General features: G+C 40.8%; 2 protein-coding genes across 6 annotated transcripts in view; one reads left to right on the top strand and one right to left on the bottom strand.

The window, feature by feature from the left end:
- Positions 1-22263, top strand: part of TFB1M (transcription factor B1, mitochondrial) — a 31730-nt gene that overhangs the window by 4385 nt on the left and 5082 nt on the right. For 4 of the 5 annotated variants that reach the window (XM_053382233.1, XM_053382231.1, XM_053382234.1 and 1 more), the window contains exons 4-6: positions 371-482; positions 3216-3367; positions 8115-8234. In XM_053382233.1, coding sequence (XP_053238208.1) covers positions 371-482; positions 3216-3367; positions 8115-8234 — 384 coding nt within the window. The remainder of the gene's footprint in view (positions 1-370; positions 483-3215; positions 3368-8114; positions 8235-22263) is intronic. The other variant, XM_053382235.1, reaches the window with a different exon arrangement.
- CLDN20 (claudin 20) lies at positions 14040-19983 on the bottom strand. The gene is made up of 2 exons (XM_053382237.1): positions 19621-19983; positions 14040-15516 (listed from the first exon to the last, which is right to left on the bottom strand). The coding sequence occupies exon 2, from the start codon at positions 15427-15429 to the stop codon at positions 14767-14769; it is 663 nt and encodes a 220-aa protein (XP_053238212.1). The 5' UTR covers positions 15430-15516; positions 19621-19983; the 3' UTR covers positions 14040-14766.

The following is a 22263-nucleotide window of genomic DNA, read 5'->3' as shown; positions in this document are numbered from 1 at the left end:
GTTTTTAAAGTGTATTCTCTTTCCAGTAAATATGATCTGAGTCTCACCCTTAATCACGAATATTGAGGCCTTTATCTGTCCCATGTTCGTGCTTTGATATAAAGATACACACAGGAAGGTGATGGATGGAAGATGAAGACCCCTACGTGAGGGGCAGGGTCGAGAGGATCTCCCAGGGTGGGAGGTTGGGGGAAGAGCGGGAAGGTCCCTGGTGAGAGCTGAGAGGGTTCACTCTTCTGTGTGTGGAATAAGGGTTAAGATATATTTGTGATAGAGGATTTTGTAGTCTCTGTCTCTTCTTCTTTCTATACTTTATTCCCCCCCCTTCCTTCTCTTATTCTTGCTTTTTTTTTCTTTGAAAAAATCACAGATGTTGTCTGATGCAGCTCCAGGAAAAGTTCGTATTGTTCATGGAGACATTTTAACGTATAATAAATTAGGCAAAGCTTTTCCAGAACACCTTATGAAGAACTGGGAAGATGGTTAGTATGCTAGAACTACAGTGATTCAGAATACTGTTTTTTAAAAAAGATTTCTGTAATCAAAATGGCTAGCTGCTTATTGGATGAATGGAACATTCAGTGGTCTGTATATTTTCGGTTATCTGTGAGTGCTAGGAGACTGGTATACTCGTCTCAACATTATGCTTTCTCAAAGCAATTGTGGATATTGTTTCTGGTTGGTGAATACCTTGTGAAGCAGTCATTTTTCTACACATGTTCTTCTGACAGTGTATAGATGCAATTTCAAGGTATTTACCAGTTTCTGACACTTGGTTTCACTCTTGTTTAGAAGTTTGGTGTTTCCTTTCTAGCTGTTTAATTCTTGCTGAGAGGAAATGGAAAACAACAACAAACAAACCTATGGTCATGTAAAGCATACTCAAACGAGACATAACCGGCTGTGTTCTTAGATAAATAAGGTATACTATTCATAGTATCAAATTATAAATTTCAACGGAAGTAACTCATAAAGTTCAACAAACGTCAAGTCCTCATCGGAATGAGATGCTTCTCATTCTTACTTTGATAGGTCTGAGAGTATGACCTACATACAACAATCCACAGGGACATCTAATCACGTAAATTACACGTGGATTAGTACATGTGGCAAATGCCTGTGCATGATTAGATGTCCTGTGGATAAGTAAGAATATCAGAACACCAATCTAGGATCAGGAACAATGTAATAGATGCTTCTTTAGTGCAACATTTTATTGAAGCATCTCATTCCAATGAGGACTTGACATTTTTTGCAATTTGGACGTATTCAGGTCCTGCAGAACGAGCTAAAAAAAATCCTTATGCAGAAAGAAACTTGGTTTATTTTCTTATTCAATTCCTTACATCCCTCAGGTCTGAATACTGAAATTGATTATAGTTGTTTTTTTGTGTGAATTTGTACTAATGTTTACATGTAGCATGGACTAAGTTTGTTTCCAAGTGGTGTATTTTGAGTACTTAATTGTGCATCTGTGGATTGCCTTTACTTTAGATCCAAAAATTGTTTACATTTATGTATGAGTTTGTATTAATGTTTACATGTATATCATCTGAACGTGGATTAAGTTTGGTTTTACTTTTGCTGTGCCATATGGGTCACTTTAAGAAAGATATTTTGTATCTGTGGATTGCCAACACCTGTAATGCAATCAATTTTGTGCTTGTCCATATAACCCTACTTTGTAACAGTTGCTACTTACTGCAGCTACTGTTATTCCATAAGATCCACTGTCCTGTAATGTCACATATGGTATGTACAGTTGTTTATGGTTTTATATTATTTTTGCTGTAAAATGTGTGAGATCATGATCTTGTATTTATTTGCATTACTTAGAGCTTTAAGTACTGATGAAGCCCAGGACGGTGAAACAAGGCCAATATTCTGGAAATCCTTGTCTAGACTCTGTGTAAGGATTTTGTGGAACTGTAGCAACCTTTCATGTGGATTTTTTGGACTTTACGAACAGACAGATGGAATAGTCACCATTACACGGATGGACCTTATGCATGTACTGACTAAAGAATGATCTGATCCCCTGTGTCTTCTGCTTTGTTCATTTGTTGAACTTTATGAGTTACTTCCATTGAAATTTATAATTTGATACTATGAATAGTATACCTTATTTATCTAAGAACACAGCCGGTTACATCTTGTGTGTTTAGAGAGGAAATGGAAGACATTGATGATAGGAAGACTTCTTCCCCCGTCCTATCCTATCATTCCCAGGCTGCCATTTTAAATTTGTCTCAAATTCCTGATCTGCAGGTCTTCTCCCACTGTGGTTCAGATAATTCACTTTCCACCCTGCTATCAGATATTTTTAGCTGTTGGGGGTTGCCGTTTTAGTGGCATATGCAGATATTAAAAAAACTAGTAATTGATTGAACATTTGTGTCTTTTTAACTTGAGAAGCTACTAAAGGAAGGGACAGTGCATTCTTATTATGAAAAATAAACTGAACCTTCCTACTACCCTAACTTTTGGCAGAAACCCTAGCCAATAAGAAAAAATTACAGGGGAAAAAAGATTTTGGAGATCTGTTGAACATTTTTTAACATTCACCTGAATAAAATGTGTACTTTAAAAAAAAAACATACAAACAAAATGTATGGGACCCTCAGAATTTTTTCTGGGCCTAACCCAAGCAAGTTGTGACAGGCCCCTTCCAATAGATTTTTTAAACTTTCTTTTGTATTTATTTTGGTTGGTTACATATACATTGACAAGGCTTCATCAGTGTGATGTGTGAATCTTTCAGCAAACATAGCGCTAAACTAGACATGACACTAAATGTCTCGTCAGGCATGATAAAATATTCAGGTGGTAATGAATACTTTGTATTCTCTATAGTAAAAATATGGTTGCTGGATGTATCTGCCTACCAATTGGCAGACTTAATCCATTTTGGAGGGGGTCATATGTCTGCAAATGTCATCTCCTTATATGAAAAAGGGGAAATACATTGCTATTTTTAGTAATTTGGAGGCGGGGAGAAACAGGTTCATTTTTAACAGATCTAATTAATGGTCCCAGATAATGGAAATGCACAGAGCAAAGGAAGCCCAAAGGAAGGTTGCTTCCCATAGGTGCAGAGATAAGTCAAATCTTGTGGCAAATTCCCACCTGTAGTAAAAATGTGTTTCATTCTTACATAAATATCAATTAATCACATAGAGATATGAAAAAATGTTTTCTTTCACACTTTCTTATAGATCCACCAGACATACATATTATAGGAAATCTACCTTTTAGTGTTTCAACTCCCCTAATAATCAAGTGGCTTGAGAATATATCAAAGAGAGATGGACCTTTTAGATATGGTAGAATACAGATGACATTGACCTTTCAGAAGGAGGTTGGGGAGGTAAGTTTGCTTCTTACTTCCTTATAAATTATTAAACCAGAAACAGATCTAATATGTAAATTAAGAAATGTCTTAGTTGTATTTTGCTTCTGTTTTTTTTGAGACATTTAATATGCTGTACATCAGGGGTCAGCAAGGCTTTTACCGGCCATGGGCTGGATCACTCCTGCGGAGATTGTCCGTGGGCCAGACCGGCGCAGCGCGGTGCCGGAAATGGCATCTGCGCATGTCCACAGTACTGGAAATCGCTTCTGCGCATGCCCAGACACCAAAATTCGCACCTGCGCAGAAGCGATTTCCAGTATCTGCACATGCGCAGATGCAATTTCTGGCGCTGCTCAGCAAGTCCCTGCACTGTGCCGGTTTAGCTTGGTTCAGGGATGGCTCGTGGGCCGGTAAAATGGTCTTCATGGGCTGCATCTGGCCCATGGGCCGCATGTTGCTGCCCCCTGCTGTACATCTTAGTGTGTTGCTCTTTCAATCTTCAAGATTTGTAGGGAAAAACTTTTTGTAACAAAAATTATATTGCATGCTGTGCTAATATAAAAGTTAGACCAAATTCTTCGTAGTGCAAGAGGTATTATTTTGAAGTTCCTTAGTTCTGGCTTTTCGTTTTACTGAATTCATTCTTAGGATGAAAACACAGTGGTGGAACCATTACCACTTTCATCCACAACCATTCCAAGGGGAATCCCATTTCTTCTTCTTCCTAAATAAAAATAAACAAAATAAATAAATAAATAGCTTAGTACTACTAGTATTACTACTACTACTAGCTTCATAAGCAAGTCCTGACAAAAACTAGGGACATCTGTCTAAGTAGCTGACTTAGACTATGCATATGAGAGTCCAACAGAATGATCCTACCCATGAGTCCCCCAGGCTATTTGAGCACAGTGCTATGTGGTGTTTTTTTGTCGGGGGGGGGGGCTTGCATTAACAATACATTTGTGCCAGCATAATCAAAACACTTGCAATAAACTTCCAGAGTAGGGACAAAAAATGGGTGAATCTAGTATATGGCAAGAGATCAGGGTTTCTTTTTGTGGGGAAAGAGCAAGAGTTGGGTGGAAACTTGGGACCAACACTGTGCCTGTTTAGTATGTAAATCCATACATAATAGGTTCTGCCTTTGTAAGTCACCTGTGGCAGATACGGTGCACCTCTTATGGAAGTATGTGGCAATAATTCCATTTTGGAAAGAGTATGTGGTGGTGGACCCTTGTGCTTCCTGTTGTGGGTTCTGTTCTTCCTTGGGACTGTGGTCCCCTCCTTTGCAAAAAGCTTGTTCCCCTCACACTAGCAGCAAAATAACTCTCCTGCAGTATTCTTATAGACTTGAACCCTTCTTCTGGTGATCCCATGGGTTCTTCATGCATGCCTCCTATGCACTGAGCTATAACAGTAACTAAATGTTGTGACTGGAATTACACTCCTAACTTTGTTTTCTGACTTCAAGATTGGTCGCCCAAAATTTGGTTGATGGCAGAGCTTGCTCACCATTTTAGGAGGGCAACTCTGCAAGTACAAATTCTCTAAATTAAGGCATATCTAAGCTAAATTGTTGATTGGTTCTCTTCTCCAGAAATTTATAAGATAGCCAAGTCTTGACAGGGTTGTGCTCCTCCCAAAGGAGCTGGTACATTGTTTAGGAATACTTCTTGATCCATCATTGTCTTTTGACGCCCAGGTGGTGTTAGTGGCAAGGAGTGCCTATTTCTAGCTGCAGCTCTTTCACAAGCTACAACCACTCCAGGACCAGAATAACTTTGCCGCAGTAATCCATCCTCTGTTAACCTTTCAACTAGATTACTGTAATGCACTCTTTTGAAGCTATCTTTCAACATGGTCTGGAAGCAGAAACTTTCAGTATGGCCACCAGAATTTTTATTAGTACAATGTACTAGGAGAACGTATCTCCAGTTCTGCAGAATCTGCACTGGCTGCCTATACACTACCAACTCCAGTTCAAAATGTTAACTTACAAAGTTCTAAACCACTTGGCATCCAAATACTTGAGCAAGTTCCTCTCCCTATATGATCTTTCTGGAGCCTTAAGAAATGCAGTGAAGACTCTTTGTACCACCAGTGAAAGCTGCCCAGTGTAGTGACACTGAATGAGCTAATTTCTGTAGTGGCACCTTGTCTGTGGCACTTCCTCCCCTTGGAAGTGTGTATGCTATCAGCACCTTGATGTCACTGTTTCAGTCATATTTGGTATTGAAGATGGCCTTTTATATATTGCATCTTACATAGTGCAATTTATGAATGTTGAATATCAGTTCCTAATGTTATTGCCATGATATAAGGATCATCATCAGCACCAACCTCTTAAGATGCTGCAGTTGTGAGACAAAACAAATCCCTTTTATCAGTTTTCAATCCACGTGGTTTCTGGCACAAATGCTGTGTTGGAATTGCTGAAATATTTGATAGTGTGAACTGCTTTCTAAGCTTAGTGATCTGGCCAGTGGATGAGACTTGTAATTCTGAAATAGGTTGGAAATGAAAGGGAACAGTATGTTGGCAGCTAGGAGGAAATAGAGAGTCTGTGCTTTATATAGCTGTAACCAGCTGTATATGTGATCAATTTTTTCCCTTATGTGACATGTAGATTATAGTGCTTCTGCACAAAATGTAGCTTAAATGAGATGGAAAATAGCATGCACAGTGAGTTTCTTGTGCTTGTCTGCTAGGAACAAAGCTACAGGAAATGCAGTGGTATGATCATGGTAATAGAATGAGCTAGATTTGGTGGAAGTTTTCTGGTCTTTAAAAGCTTTTCTCCCCACACTTTCAAGTTTAAGTACATCTTTATTCAGTCCTTCCTTCAAAGAGCTCAGGCTTTTGTACATTATTCCTCCTTTCATTATTTTCACAATATCCCTGTGAAGTAGGTTTCCCTGAGAGAGATGAGGGATGCAATGTCTGATCTTCATGACTAAGAGAAGATTTTAATTCTTGTTTCTCTGCTTCTGGCCCAACATTGTTCTTTTTTTGTAAATGCAACCATAGAAATAAGTCCCTAAAGACAACTTCAGCCAGTCCCTAAAGACTTATGAAAAAGCCTGATGCCTGAAATTACTGGGGAGAGCTTACCTGTTGGAAAGAGCTTGTTTCTAATAGACATACACCAAACTACAGTCTTCATGTGTTAAATGGAATACATAAGGCGTATATAGAGGAGTCATCCAAATACCCAGTTCAGAAGGCATTATTTCAAGAACCAGTATCTTGAACTGAGCTCAGATATGCCAGTGCAGATAACATTACACTGCAGTAATAAGCTCCAAGTGTCCAGTCCCAGGAATAACAAGTTGAATGCAATTATGCAGGTCCATTTGCAGAAGGGCTTTTGACCCAACAGATACCTCCATTAACCAATTGCCTCTTTTGTCTCCCAATTGCCTCTTTTGTCTCCCAAAGATCTGATCTGGTGGGTTGGGAAACCCTTCAGTACATTGTGGATAATGGTGCTGGGAGCTTTAGGGCAAAGGGGGAATTGGTGAAAACTTATTTCATCTTTCATTATCTGATACCTTTGCTAGATGAAAAACTCTTTAGGGAACAAAGGGACCTTTTTTGTTTGTACAGTGGTACCTCTAGATGCGAACGGGATCCGTTCCAGAGCCCCGTTCACATCTAGAAGCAAACGTAACCTGTGTCTGCGCGTGCGTGGGTTACGTTTTGGCGCTTCTGCGCATGCGCGTGACGTCATTTTGAGTGTCTTTGCATGCGAAAGCGGCGAAACCAGGAAGTAACGCGCTTCGTTACTTCTGGGTTGCCGCGGAGCGCAACTCGAACGCGCTAATTCCAAAGCACATTAAATGCAAGGTATGACTGTATAAGAGACCCATAGTGAAGTTATGTTCACTACTTGCATCATAGATATGGGGATATCTGGGCAATTGGTCCAGTAGGCCTAACTTTGATGCTAAGTGGAAGTGGAAGCCCTATTGGGATTGGTTCCAGTTGTGTTCCTGAGCTGTGCTGATCCCTCTTGAAAAAAGGGTTTGCTCTTGGCATTGATTAGCATGGACTGCAAGCCCCTTGTGGCTGGGATTGTCCTTTCCAGCCCAGCTTGGGCCCTTTGCTTTGTTACGTGTTTTTAAGGATTATTGGTTTTAAAAGTCTATATGCCTATCATAGGTAAAGGTAAAGGTACCCCTGCCCGTACGGGCCAGTCTTGCCAGACTCTAGGGTTGTGCGCTCATCTCACTCTAGAGGCCGGGAGCCAGCACTGTTCGCAGACACTTCTGGGTCACGTGGCCAGCGTGACAAGCTGCATCTGGCGAGCCAGCGCAGCACACGGAACGCCGTTTACCTTCCCGCTGGTAAGCGGTCCCTATTTATCTACTTGCACCCGGGGTTGCTTTCGAACTGCTAGGTTGGCAGGCACTGGGACCGAACGACGGGAGCGCACCCCGCCGCAGGGATTTGAACCGCCGACCATGCGATCGGCAAGTCCTAGGCGCTGAGGTTTTACCCACAGCGCCACCCGCGTCCCATGCCTATCTATATGCCTGTGGCTTGTGTGAAGGGCGGTACATAAATAAATAAAACGCATGCCCTTTTTAGACATTAATGGACATCTTCAGAAGCTTTTTGATCGTTTTTCTGATTAAGAGAATGCTCTGAAAGTCTCTTCTGTTTTTTGCGAGTTAAATATCACCTGTTAAATTTCTAGAAGTTAATGCTTAATTAGCTGGAATGAATTTACTCACCAAAAAGTGGTTTTCTTTCACAGAGATTGACAGCTAGTACAGGAGCCAGGCAGCGAAGCAGACTTTCCATTATGTCTCAGTACTTGTGCACTGTTCACAAGTGTTTCACAATTCCAGGTCGAGCTTTTGTTCCAAAGCCAGAGGTGAGTCTCTTCTTTCTTTAGTACTAAGAATTAGAAATTAAAGCTTCTAACTTAAAATGGCAAAGCCACCAGCACATAAATGCAAGCTGAATGTGCTGTCTGATTCTGAGAAATTGGAATGAGTGCTAAAATCACACACAGCTATAGATTTAGATCCAAAGAACCTGAAAAGGGAATTGCTCATTGACTGTATCCACCTGAGGCAAATATTGCCTAGAGTTGCCTGCCCCCTGCTCTTGAAAAGGACAGGAATTCATCAGGCAAATCGCGTGTGTCTGGTTTTTATCATAGCTTTAGGAGTTTTCTTGTACCAGTCTCATAGCCAAAAGCAAGAGATGGGTCAATAGATCAGCCAGCACGTTACAGTAATATTGTTGCTGAAGAATATGTATCAGAATTGGATTGCTTGTATGATTTATTTGTGATATTTTGAAATTCAAAAAGACTGAGTAATTGTATCACCAACTTCTTTTTGAGTAATTCTTCAAAGTGACCATTTTGAACCATGGCCTTGCAAATGGTACCTCTTTTCAAATGGTGTTGCAATTTTAATACAGCCTGCCTTTGTAAAGTGATTCCCACTATGTGAGGAAAATCCCCCAAAGCAAAATGAATTGCACAGAATTCCTGAAACTATAGGCATTAGTGTTGATCAGTGACAGTACCACGAATTTAAAGATTTACAGCTAACTGGCACTTTGAGGATTGACCAACAGATGCCCAGAGAAAGAATGTAATCTGAAAAGCTGCTTTTGCCCATGGATTAGTAGCCAGTTACAGTCAACATGGGATCTAAGTAAAGGTTTAGGGAGGTGACAAATACCAGACTAGGAATGCAGACTTGAAGATTAAGCTTGGCACTAGCAGAGGATGAATGAACCTATAGCACTGCTATGAATATACAGTCATAACTCGGGTTAAATGTGCTTCAGGTTGAGCGTTTTCAGGTTACGCTCTGCGGCCGTTACTTCTGGGTTTCGCTGCTTGTGCATGCACAGACGCTCAAAATAGCGTCATGTGCGGAAGCGGTGAATCGCGACATGCACAGACGTCGCTTCAGGATGCGAACAGGGCTCCAGAACGGATCCCGTTCGCATCCAGAGGTACCACTGTAAATTGATGTGGTCATTTTCAACTCAGTTGCTACAAGCCCAGTTGTCAGATGCTGCTTTGAAAAGCTCCTGAACACTAACAGCAGTGGAGCCAATCAAACTTGGTTGAAGCTGATTTGGAGGTGACTTAAAATGATAAGCAGAAATTTTCTCAGTAGTGCAGAGTCAATTGAGAATTGGGAGATTAATCTGGGATATTAATCAATGCACCTGCTTAATTCTTGGATCTTGAAACAACCAAGCCACAAAACCTCATGTTTTAATTGGGATTCAGTCTCAGTTTATTGGCCCTCATCTGATAAATTGTATGTATGCTGTTCTCAACTCCTTGGAAGGAAACTAGGATACAAATGTGTCAAACACGTTTCATAAATTCACTCAACAAGGTTGGTATGGACACTAAATCAATCATTCGTGCTTTTAGTAATGAGATGATGGGTTGTAGTTATTGTACTAAAGAGATACAGAAGCAAGGCAAATTTCCTAGCGGTAGTGGTCATGTAGTAGCCCAAGACTGATCTGCATTGTCAGGTTGAAACAATCAGAAGTCTTTCAAGTACTGTAAGAAGCTTAATGCATGAAAATTATTTTATTTCTAAATGCAGTAACAGCAAACCTGCAACTTAAATGTATTTAACTTACGCACATTCAGATTTAAGTGTGTGGCAGTTAAAAAAAATGGAAAGGGGGCATAGTTCCAGGAAAAAAGGCTTTGGCAAGCCCACCTGCCATTGAACCCAATGAGGTTTGACTGTTTTTGATTTTGGCTTTAGGTGCTGTCCCTGAAATGTAACCCCCATGTAGGTTGCGAGGTTTTCTGTACAGTGTTGCCTTTCACCCATTCTCTGTGCATCTGGAAATACCCCTCGATAAAAACACAGAAGAGTACTCTTGGGGATTCTCAGAATTTGGTGGGAAATAGTAGAATGTTTTCTGTGTAAGACATTCTGGATATCAGGTGTGATAATTCCTAAAGGTAAAGGGACTCCTGACGGTTAGGTCCAGTTGCAGACGACTCTGGGATTGCAGCATTCATCTCGCTTTACTGGCCAAGGGAGCCAGTGTACAGCTTCCAGGTCATGTGGCTAGCATGACTAAGCCGCTTCTGGCAAACCAGAGCAGCGCACGGAAACGCCGTTTACCTTCCTGCCGGAGTGGTACCTATTTATCTACTTGCACTTTGACATGCTTTCGAACTGTTAGGTTGGCAGGAGCAGGGACCGAGCAACAGGAGCTCACCCCGTTGCAGGGATTCGAACCGCTGACCTTCTGATTGGCAAGCCCTAGGCTCTGTGGTTTAGACCACAGCGCCACCCACGTCCCTTTGTGATAATTCCTGTTTCTTGCATAGTGGGGATGGTCTTTTTCATCTGTAGGAGAGAAGAACAGAGACTGAGCTAGTCTGTGCTTTTTTCTCTTGGCCTATTGAGCCATGTGCTATTGTTGTGTCATGCTAATGTTCATTTGTGCCAGCAACAGGGTACTTGTTTGTCTTGCAGATCTGTTTTGTCTTTTGAGATCACCATGGTGGTGTCTTTTGAGATCACCAATGGAGAGTTGTGTATGTTAATTTCATTTGCATTAGTATGTGGTGCCATCTGCTCTTTTCCTGATGGTGCTCTATCCCCCCCTCCTTTGTACTGGATGTGTCTTTCTATGTGAATGTTGTAGCAAGAATATATGCCTTTAGGGATGGTGCTCACTGTTAATGACTATTCTACTTCTCTGTCTCTCTGTATGTGGCATTTCGTTTGCTCTGACATGGTTTTGTTGGCAGCAATTGCTTGGTGTCATTTTTCAGCACTGTGTCTTTGTAGACTCTGTCAGAGTATTTTCACTTCTTTTTTTAAAAGCTGAGCCTGTTAAGCGTTTAGCTGGAATGACCCTGTAGTGCTATAATATTGTGTTATTTGTGCTAATGGAACCTTCCAAGCTTGCCTTTCAGTCCTTAAGTTCAGACAATATGTTGCAGTTTTGCAAACTTTTAAATAATTCTACAGATAGGATGCTTAATACACAAAATGTACAGAAGCAGTTCAAAGTACCAGGCTGTTTCCTATCATATTTTATATTTTTGCTGGAACCCCCCCCCCCCCAGCCCAACCCCCAAATACTTTCTTGATCTCTGATGTATTCTAAAGAGAGCTACGAATATGCATTGGAGAAAATGATGGCCTTACTGCTTACACTGGTAAACCACCACTGTTTGTTTGAGAATTAAACCCACTGAAATAATTGAGACTGCTTTGGAATAACTATTATGTTCAAGCTTGTAGCTCAGTGTAGCTCAGAAGAGCTTGTATTCTCTTCTGGGGTCTATGTTTGCTCCTGGATCTCCCTGTTGGGGGAGCAATGTGGTCTGGATTATATGTCTTACTCTGTGGGTGTCATACATGTGGAGGATTCTGTATTTGGTTTTCCTTTCATACCATGATCTTGATCTTTATCTTAATGACCAAGTAGCAACATTAATATTTCTGTGAATCTTCTTTTTCCTGGTTTAAGTTTTGGCATATCTTTTCTTTAAGAAAAAATATATACATGGGACTGTATAAAGCCCCAAAACACACCTGAGCTTGTTTAGGTATCACAGGTATTTGCAATAAAAATAAGACAGTATTTATTTATTTATTCATCCTAAAAGAGTTGTTGGCAGTGGGGGGAGGGGGGAGACACCTTATTATTTACAGACCTAAGATTGAACCACTGCAATCACCAAATAACTTTGGTACATTCTTGGTCTGCCTGTCCATCAATTTATAGTGGGTAATGAAACAAGTTTCTTGATTTTTAACACACGTTTCACATTTGATTAAGAGCCCTGCTGAATCAGACCAAAGGCCTATCTAGTCCAACATTCTGTTTCTCACACGTGGCTAGCTAGACTTGCCTGTAAAGCTCACAAAAAGGACACTAGGGCAATAGACCTTTCCCTATTGTTGTTTGCAAACAACTGAGGCATGCTGCCTCTGATCCTGAAGGTGGCCTATAGCCATCTTTGCTAGTAGTCATTAATAGCCCTATCTTCTGTGAATTTGTCTAGTCACCTTTTAAAGCCGTCTAACTTTGTTGCCATCACCACATCTTGTGTTGGTGAATTCCACAGTTTAACTATGCAGTGCGTGAACAGTTCCTGTCTTAAATCTCCCACCTTTCAGCCCTATTCAATGAACCTGGCTAGTAGCTAGTACAGTGGTGCCTCGCAAGACGAAATTAATTCGTTCCGCAAGTTTTTTCTTCTTGCGAGTTTTTCGTCTTGCGAAGCATGGTTTCCCATAGGAATGCATTGAAAATCAATCAATGCGTTCCTATGGAAACCGCCTTCAGACCAGGTCCGGGGACAGTCTGTCCCCCGACCTCTTCTGAAGGCTGGGGGGGGGGACAAGGGGTTTTCTTCCCACCGCCAGCCTTCAGAAGGCTGTTCTGAAGGCTGGCGGTGGGAAGAAAAGCCCTGCTCCCCACCTCCTGCCCGCAAGCTCCGGGGACAGGAGGGCTTTTCTCCCGACCGCCAGCATTTTAAAAGCCCCCGGGACAGCGGAGACTTCTCCGCTGTCCCGGGGCGATCTTAAAATGCCGGCGGGCGGCAGCGAAGCCTTTGCTGCCGACCCCCAGCATTTTAAAAGCCCCCGGGACAGCAGAGACTTCTCCGCTGTCCCGGGCCGCTTTTAAAATGCTGGGGGTGGGGAGCAAAGCCTTTCGGCCCCCGCCGGCCTTCCTGGACCTCTTCTGAAGGCCGGAGGGGGGCGAAAGGCTTTGCTCCCCACCACCAGCATTTAAAAGAGGTCCCCAGAGATTTCCCTATGGGCTTTCTTCTTGCGAAGCAAGCCCATAGGGAAATTCGTCTTGCGGAACGACTCAAAAACGGAAAACTCTTTTCGTCTTGCGAGTTTTTCGTTTTGCGAGGCGTTCGTCTTGCAAGGCACCACTGTAGTATGAAAGAGCAAGAAAACATCTCTCTTCACACCAGACATTATTTTATACACCTCTAGCATGTCCCCTCTTACTCACCTTTTTTGTAAATTAAGAAGACCCAAATGTTGCAACATTTCTTAGTATGGGAGTTACTTCAGCTCCCTTTTCATTTTGGTGCCCTTTTCCTGTACCTTTTCTATGAAGAGCTGTTCACATCTCCAACTTAGAGCTAATATTTGAAAGATGGGTAGAAAAATTACAACTAATATGGAACTAATAATCTTACTCATCTTTTACAAGAGGCCAAGCCATATTCTTTAGTGAAATGTAAACTCATTATATTTGCACTAGAATATCTGTGTGTATGCAAATTTACACGTATCCCAAGTTATGGCCCAAACGTCTCTTTTCTATTCCTTCCCTTATGTACCAAAGGATTCAAACTCTGCCTCGCCTCCTGAATAGAAATGAGGGGTTCCCCACAGTGACTAATAATCATTTCAGCATGTTAAAAAGAAGGTTATGAGAATCAAGGCAAATTAACCAAGTGAATCATGCTGACAAAGTAATTGCAAACTGAGTTGCTATCACCTGCAAGAACTCTTTGTGTGGCAGATTGCCAGTAACTCTGATCCAATAGTAAATAGTTTGCATAAAATAAAGGATTTAAAGAAACCAAATGATGTACAGGTTAAAATCACACTGAAGCCCTGAACAGATTGGGAACAGATGCATTTTGGTTAGTTAAATCATGCAGTGACTTGGGTATAACATACAGAAGTCAAGGAGAAGACAAAAATATTTTTAAAGTGGAGCATGAAATTGGAGGGTTTAAGTTTCTTTTAGTTACAGAGGCTGCTGCTGATACACCCATTTCTTAGTCCTGAGCTGTGTCTAACCCTTCAATTAGCTGCAGACTGCTAAGTAGACATTTTTTAAAAAAACATAAAAATGGAATCTGCTGCAGGTGGTCAGGAGATGAGGGGGCAGCTTTGGCAACAACTGAAGCAGTGTCTTCAGCCTCTGATATGCAAATACACGAGGCTTTGTTTGTTTTTAAATGAAGAAATTTAGTTACCATGGTAGTTGGGTATTGACAATGAAAGCTACAATTTTAAAAACAATACATAGGGTTTCACATAAAGGCAGAGTAGGTTTGGCGGGTATCCTAATTAAAATTAGAGTTGTGTTGAAATTAAGTAAGCCACATTACAGATATCTAACTTTCACATGCTAAAAAACAACAACCTGTACAGTACACATTTTTACTGTTCTTTTTGTTTGTTTTTTCTAATACAATTCAGTTGCAAAGCAATATCAACATAAATTAATGGTTGCTGCAGTGATTTAAATTCCCCCCCCCCCGTACCATACCAGAATGTAATTATGACACTTGCATCAAGAACAAAAAACTTTCTTCGATATTTTAAAAAACCCAGAACTACAATAAGCACTCCCCCCCCCCCACAACTGAGCAGGAGCCTTGAGTGACAGACCGGCAACTGTATTTACACATAATCCTTCAGGTTGTAGCCTGTGTTGTTCTCTTGCTGGGCAGCTGGGAACTGTTGCTGTGTTTTGTTGGGATAAATCCATGTTCTTTGCTGCTTTGTAAAACAGGAAGTGCCAAAGATGGCACCTGCAGTGAGCAGAAGTCCTGCTGAAATGAATCCAATGTAAACTGCTCCTCCTGGTTCATGCTTACTGCTTTCTGGGACTGTTGGGTCCAGAAAATTTGAAATGATTTCTCTCGTGTACCAGGCTGTTGGTATCAAGCCGAATATACCTGCAAGGATGAAGAAGACTCCTCCTGCAAATGTAGTGTGGCTCTTGGTGTCATGGTCTCCTCCCAGCCGAGTGCACTTCATCCCCACCGTGGCGATGCAGATTCCAAAAGTGGAGAGGATGCAAGACAACACCATGGTGGTCCGTGCTGCCTGGATGTAAACAGGGAGGGAGAGGATTGAATATTTCAACGTGCAGCTAAACATCCCGGTGCTGTACCATGTGCAGTCCATCCAGAGTCCTTGCATCTGAGTTATGGCTGTGATGATGTTTGAACCTACGTCTGCGTTCACCTTCCAGTTGGGCAACAAGGTGGCTGTAATTGCACCGAAAACGCCAAACAAGGCTAGAATGAAAGCAAAGAACTGTAGAGCTGCTGATGCCATGATGAGATGTGCTGTCACCTTTTGTCTGCCTGTCCTCTCCTGTTGTAAACCTTTGTATGCCTGATGGCTCCCCAGCCACGGCTATAGCTGTCCGCATGTGATAGAAGGGGGAGGAAGGGGGGAAGTGGCAGGGGCAAAGGAAAGAGAAATGAGCAAACTAGAACACTTGCATTTAAAATCACTGCTATCTGAATGAATGACTGAACGTGACCCTGCAGCAGATGAGAAGGCTACAAAAGCACAGAGCAGCTGTACACAGGGCACTTGAACAGAAATGATTATAAATGAACAGTGTGTGAGCGACTGAGCACAAGGAACTACCCTTCAATATTCTGCCACTTCAAGAAAACTCAAATTGAAACACTGAAGGCACAAGAATAGGATCATGTAAATGCTAAAAAACACAGAAATACAAAATTGAGCTATTCTTGCCCTCGGTGGCCATCTCGCTTCTGTGGCACAAAAGTAGAATAAGGTATCTATTCAAATCTACAATTAACTAAAGCAATGGTTTGTAAGTATATACTTTCTTCCCAGTTTCCATAGGAAATTTTAATCCTTGGAAATTTAGGTCAGTATAATCTTTTCCCCAGTCACATGGTTTTTAATGGTTCAGCGAGTGCTCTTTTATTTATATATTTATCTCATAAAATTTGTACACTACTTCGTTGTTTTTTTTAAAAAAACCAACCTCAGCAGTTTACAAAAAGAATAAAATGATCAATAAAAGCAGTTAAAACAATTATTTTCTAAAATAAATCAGTGGTAAACTAAAAACAGATTAAAACACATCAACGTTCTTTCTGCCCATCTGAGTAGGCTTATCTAAACAAAAATGATTCCAGCAGGCATCAAAAAGAGCACAGTAAAGGCCCCTGTCTGATGTCAATAGGCAGGGGGTTCCAAAGCGTGGGTGCTGCAGCACTAAAAGATTGCTTTCTTACAAATGCAGAATAGGTATTATGTGGCCCCTGTAATAGTGCCAGTTCTTCATATCAAAGTGTTTGAGTAGACATATATGAATTAAGGCAATCTTTCAGGTAAACTGGTCCCAAGTTGTTGTTTTACAAAAAATCTGTTTCCTTACTATTTTCTGAAGAGCAAAGCTCAAACTTCTGTGTTGGCCGTATAGAGCTTGAAATTCCTAAGGACTAGAACAGGGGTTGGCAAAGTTTACTGGCCATGGGCCAGATCACTCCCACAGAGATCGTCCATGGGCTGGACTGGCGCAGTGCAATGCCGGAAATCGTTTCTGCACATGTCCGCGGCGCCAGAAATCGCTTCTGTGCGTGCCCAGATGCCGAAAATCGCGCCTGCACAGAAGCGATTTTCAGCGTCTGGACATGCACAGAAGCGATTTCTGGTATCTGCACGTGTGCAGATGCCATTTCCGGCGTTGCGCTACGCTGGTTTAGCACAGCACGCTGGGGACTTGCCGAGCAGATGGCTCAGTTGGGCGGCTCGTGGGCCAGTAAAACGGTCTTTGTGGGATGCACATTGCCAACGCCTGGACTAGAAACTTAAATTTACCCTATCCCTTGATTCAAACTAACCACCTCTGATATAGCACAATAACTAATAATAAATAAAGCTATTGCTAAAGACTGAAAGAATGATTCAGCTAAATTTAAGTACATTTAAATTTCGTTGGTTTTAAATGGCAGGGTCAGCTTCATGTTAACTCTGAAATCAATGCTGCCGTTGAAATCAGTGACACTTAAATGTGCTTAACATTAGCTGGATCATTTCCTTGCAGTCAAAATGATGCCTGGTACATGGAAAACTCTTATATAGCTCTAGGTTTCATATATTTTGTTGGACAAAGAGCCATGATAATTAAAATTATAGAATAATAATGTTATAATTATTTTTAATTCCAATTCAAATGAATTGGATTTAGAAGGAGAGGAGGTTTGAGCATTCTAACTATAGAGAAAGGTCATTAGTTTTATACTATTAATCCTAAAGTATTGAATGCAAGCTCATCTAATTAATTTAGCTGTTCATAAGACCACTTACTGGCATTCTTAGCTTTTAAATAGTGCCAGTGACTTCAGTTGGGTGGTATCACTTACGGTAGTAACAGGGTGGATAAAATTGCAGGTCCATTAATTTTGGTAGGACTTCACCAGTGAACCACTTGAAGGTCAAAGCAGAAAGGCTTGGGGAAGTCCAATACATTTTTGCTCTAGGTGTTACATTTAGGTCCTCCCCACCTGCAAACATCCCATCTCCTGCCACATTGAAATGGACATGGGTTCAGTACCTCTTAAACCATTTGGGTTCAGTGGAAAAGTGCACAAAGTGTATTCAGGGGGCAGGGTGCTACCCAGTGCAACAGACAATGCTGGCCCACATGGGCCAGTAGTCTAACTCAGTGCATATGTGTGTACTCTTTGGAACCAACCTGTATAATAGAAGTAATAGTAGGACTTGGTGTGATTAGGTTTTTTTTTAAAAAAATACATGTATTTGAATTTGAAAGGCTGGGGTTATACTGAATGGTAGATGAGCTACATCTCTTGTGAAAAGCAGCATGTAATTGACATACAAGCCTGAGCATATTCAGAATCCAGTAATTAATGGATTCTTCAGCTTGTGCTTTTCTCATGTATATAACAAGATTTGGAATCCAAAATGTGCTGCCAACATCTTTAAAACATGTAAACATCATTATGCTGAAACAGCCTTTTTTTTTTACCTGCTTAGGTAGATAGAGTGGTTTAAGAAAAAAGAACTTTTGACCTTTTCTGTAAATACTGCATTGCGTGCACTTATGCTTAGAACAAGCTTAGAACAAGGGTCTGCCCACCTGGGTTTTTTGGGGGGGGGGGCATTTGTATGATATCTGTTATGACTGACATCTGCTGATTTTAACTTTTACTTGGACCAGAGAAAGAAACTAGATTAGTTTTATACATATATTTTATATAATTGATGTTGTCTGTCCTTTAATAGGTATTTTGTTTTCTGGATAATGATTTTATAGCTAAAGAAGCACTTTAATAAGCTTTCTAAACAAATCTTGCTCAGTTCCCCACAAACCCTAATTGCCATCTCTTCTGTTGTATGAGCCAAAGTACCCTTTTCACTACCCACCACACGTTATACGGCAACTTGTGTAGAGAAGGGAGTCACTGTCTGTCCCCTGTGATCCAAAATTTAACTTCTTTTTTCAAAAGGTACATTAAAAGAAATTTCTGGCAGATGTGAAGTTCTCTTGGCATCTTTTGATTGTGTCATGGACCAAGGGGAGCAAATATCACCTGGGCTACTCAGAACAATTTTCTGTTTCCATGCCCTCTCTCCCCCTTTCAGCAGAGAAACTGTATTTAGTTATCTGCCCCATTTGCCACCAGTGCAGAGATACACATTCTTTCCTGCCCTTCTGGTAGTCTTTGAAAAGTGTGACACCCAGTTAGTGATCAGTTTATGGAACTGCTGCCATGGCAGAAAATCTTGATTGGTTCTGACAGCTTCAGGAAATTTTGCTTTATTAATTTATCAGTAAGAGAAATTAGTAAGAGAAGTTGGCATCAGTAAGAGAAGTTGGTCAGGAGAGCTGTCCTGTTTTATTATTATTATTATTATTATTATTATTATTATTATTATTATTATTATTCATTTATTTCTATGCCACCTTTCTCTTAGACCAGGACTCAAGGCAGCTTACACATATATATGCTTCTAAAACAGTCCAACCTAAAACAGTTATGCAAGAGCCTTTCTACCCTCTCATAGCCTCAATTTTCCACAATATAGTTTTATATAGCTTGAAAGTTTGCTGCATCTTTAAAGAGCTGCTTGGCTCAGCAAAAGAGATTGACTTGTTAACTAGGTCTATATTTCTGTGGGACCAGCAGGCTACCAACCAACCCATGGATCTGCCACAGAGCAGGTGCCCCTGTTTACTCCACATCCATTTCATAGGCTGCGAGGGTGGGAAATGGAGCCATCCCTGCGTGGCACTGTCTACCCATCATTCTTTTACTAGTCATCTTTGCTTCAGATTTTGCATTTCAGCAGCTTTAAAAATTAAAACAAGCTTGATGACAATAGGAATGGTAGCTTATCCCAATAACTGCTAGAAGCAGGCTAAATTACACGCACATTAAACTGCAATGTTTGGTTAGAACATTTTTAAACACCATAAACTGTAATGTACAGAGTCTAATGAAGTTCAGTACTTACTGCTAAATGGGAGATTCAGGATGCTTTCTCGGCAGTATAAGTCGTAGAAACAACTTCTCTTGAGTGTAAAGATCTCTCTTCATTAAAAAATGCATTGGGTTTTTTTTATTAAACAAAAATAGCTCTCTGATGCTATGACCACAGCAGTCCTGCCCATTCCCTGTCTTAGTACCATCTACTGGAGAATAAAGAACTACTTTGTTTAATGAATCTGCACTGAAGGGGGGGGGGATACTTTGTTGAAGGAGCAAATGCAAAGAGATCATGGAGGAAACACATGCAAACCCTTAATTCTAAAAATACAATGATTTCTAGATCCTATGATGAATGTTCGACAGTAGTTTAGAAATCAGGAGAAATGTAGAGCAATATGTATTTCAAAAAACATAATAATAATAATAATAATAATAAATTTTATTTATATCCCGCCCTCCCCAGCCGAAGCCGGGCTCAGGGCGGCTAACAACAATAAAACAATACAAAAGTACAACACAAACAACACTCTAAAATCATTCATTATAAAATTTATTTATAATTTATAAAAAAAAACATAAACTTTTATCCCCCCCAACCCTATATTTTAAAAGCTGCTTTAATTATAAGGAAACTTCAGAGTGACCTTTACTGCACCTGCAAATCAGAATTTACAGCTACCAAACCCTCCACAATAAGTTTATAATTCCTGCTATTAATTATGGTGCAGAAATATATTTAAATTGACAAAGGTATATGGCTGAGTTTTACATACCTGCTACTAGTAGCTTGTAGCCTTCTCTAGTTCTTTCTGTAATTAGTCACCTTTCCCTAAAGACCAGAAGGCAAAATAAAGTAGTAATGCTGATGAGGCTTTGTGATTAAATACAGAGCACTGTTGAGGAGATCCTGACAAGTCAGCAAGAGGGAGACTATAAAGCAAAGAAAGTGGGGAGGGAAACCTGCTGATTGTGCAGCAAGATAAATATGAGTTCTCCCTATTGTCGCCTGACTCTTCACAGTGTGTAGAAAAGGAAAAGGCAGTAGTTTGTAGCATGTGATAGTTGACAGCTACATAATTTTATCCCTTGCTTCAGTAGTCTTGGAAGTAACTGGTTCTATGTTTTCCTCTCAACAGTTTTAATGTTGCGTTTTTAAGGCTGATCCATACCACAGTAATGCAGTTTCACATTTGATTTCTACAGCCTCTGGTGATTGTGTCTGGGCTTAGTAATGGTTGACCCTGGGCTACGGCAGGGTCTCTGATTGAGCTTTGGGAGTGAAGCTGCTTGGGAGTGAAGTTCATTGCATCAACAGTATAAACCCCTTCCCTTCTCCAGCCCAGTATATGGATAGGGGTTTGTTTCTGTGGTCTCATGCACTTTGAAAACACTTGGAAGCTTTTCATGTCTGGAGAGGACTACAATTCTATTAAAATACTTCATTGGGCGTAAGTCTCATTGAACTCGGGACTTACACCTGAGTAAACATTCATAGCATTGGACTACACATGTATTTGACTTAATGGCATTAAATTTGTTTAAAGCATTGAAATGGATGGCTTACTCAGTGGACCCCATGGCTGACAGTGGAAATGCACAGCAAAAGTACATGTGGTTGTAACTCATTTATGAAGTTGCTAGCCTAGTATTCCTTTAAATTGGGAAAACTGACCCACAAGATGCTGCTGGACTACCACTCCCACCATCCCTGACCATTGGCTATGCTAATGGAAGTTGGGGTCCACCAAATCTGGAGGGCCACAGACGCTCCATCCTTTCTGCAAATAAAGGAATGTCTGTAAAGCAGCAAGGGGATGGGATGGTAAATCATAATTATTTCTCTTTTTATTCCCCTGGTCAGGTAATTAGGTAGACGTATCCAGGGCCATGATGGGCCAGCAGTTTTTGAAACTCTGCGGGTGGGAGATTCAACAGAGTTGTTGTGGTAGTGGAAATCAGTGCAATGAATCCCACTAATGCAATGCAAGTCATCCCCCCCAATCTGCTTGGGAAGGTTAGGAGAACCCACAGAACAGCATGTGGCACTGGACTCCATTGGCTGTTTTTCCTTACTCATTTTGTGAAGTTGCAATAAGTACTTAAGCTTCAAGAGCAGACAGATTTTTGTATAAATGGGTTTTATTGCATTTCTTTAATGAGAAATCCTGGTTTATATAGTGAATTGTAGACTAGTTTAAGCTGCATTTCTAGCCATGCTTAATAGCAAGTAAATATCATTGAAATCCATGGGAACTAATCCTGAGCAAATGGTAGGTACATGTTCTTTCTCAGGCTCAGGTAAAATGCGCCTACAAGACATTGTGTATTCTTTTTCCATAGTTTTTTTTCTGTCATGGTGACGCTGCTTAGCCTAGGAGAGGGCTAAGTTGACAGAAATCTCCAACTTTTGTTTAGTTTTATTATTACTACATTTATACCCCACTTTTCTTCTAAAGGAGCTCAGAGGGGTTCTTGTAGCTAAAGGCTAGTGTGGTAGTTTTTTTAACTGCCCTATTTAAATTATTGTTATTATTATTATTTATTATTTAGACCCCGCCCATCTGGCTAGGTTTCCCCAGCCACTCTGGGTGGCTTCCAACAAAATATTAAAATACAATAGTCCTTCATATATTAAAAGCTTCCCTAAACAGGGCTCTCTTCAGCTGTC

The sequence above is a fragment of the Podarcis raffonei genome, chromosome 3 (assembly GCF_027172205.1).
Source record: "Podarcis raffonei isolate rPodRaf1 chromosome 3, rPodRaf1.pri, whole genome shotgun sequence".
NCBI lineage: Eukaryota > Metazoa > Chordata > Lepidosauria > Squamata > Lacertidae > Podarcis > Podarcis raffonei.
Note: the sequence above shows the minus strand (reverse complement) of the source record. Positions and strands in the feature narration are given on the sequence as shown.

What these genes read in the sequence shown, in the direction of transcription:
- CLDN20 (XM_053382237.1), bottom strand. Translation starts at nt 15,429, where the DNA reads ATGGCATCAGCAGCTCTACAGTTCTTTGCTTTCATTCTAGCCTTGTTT.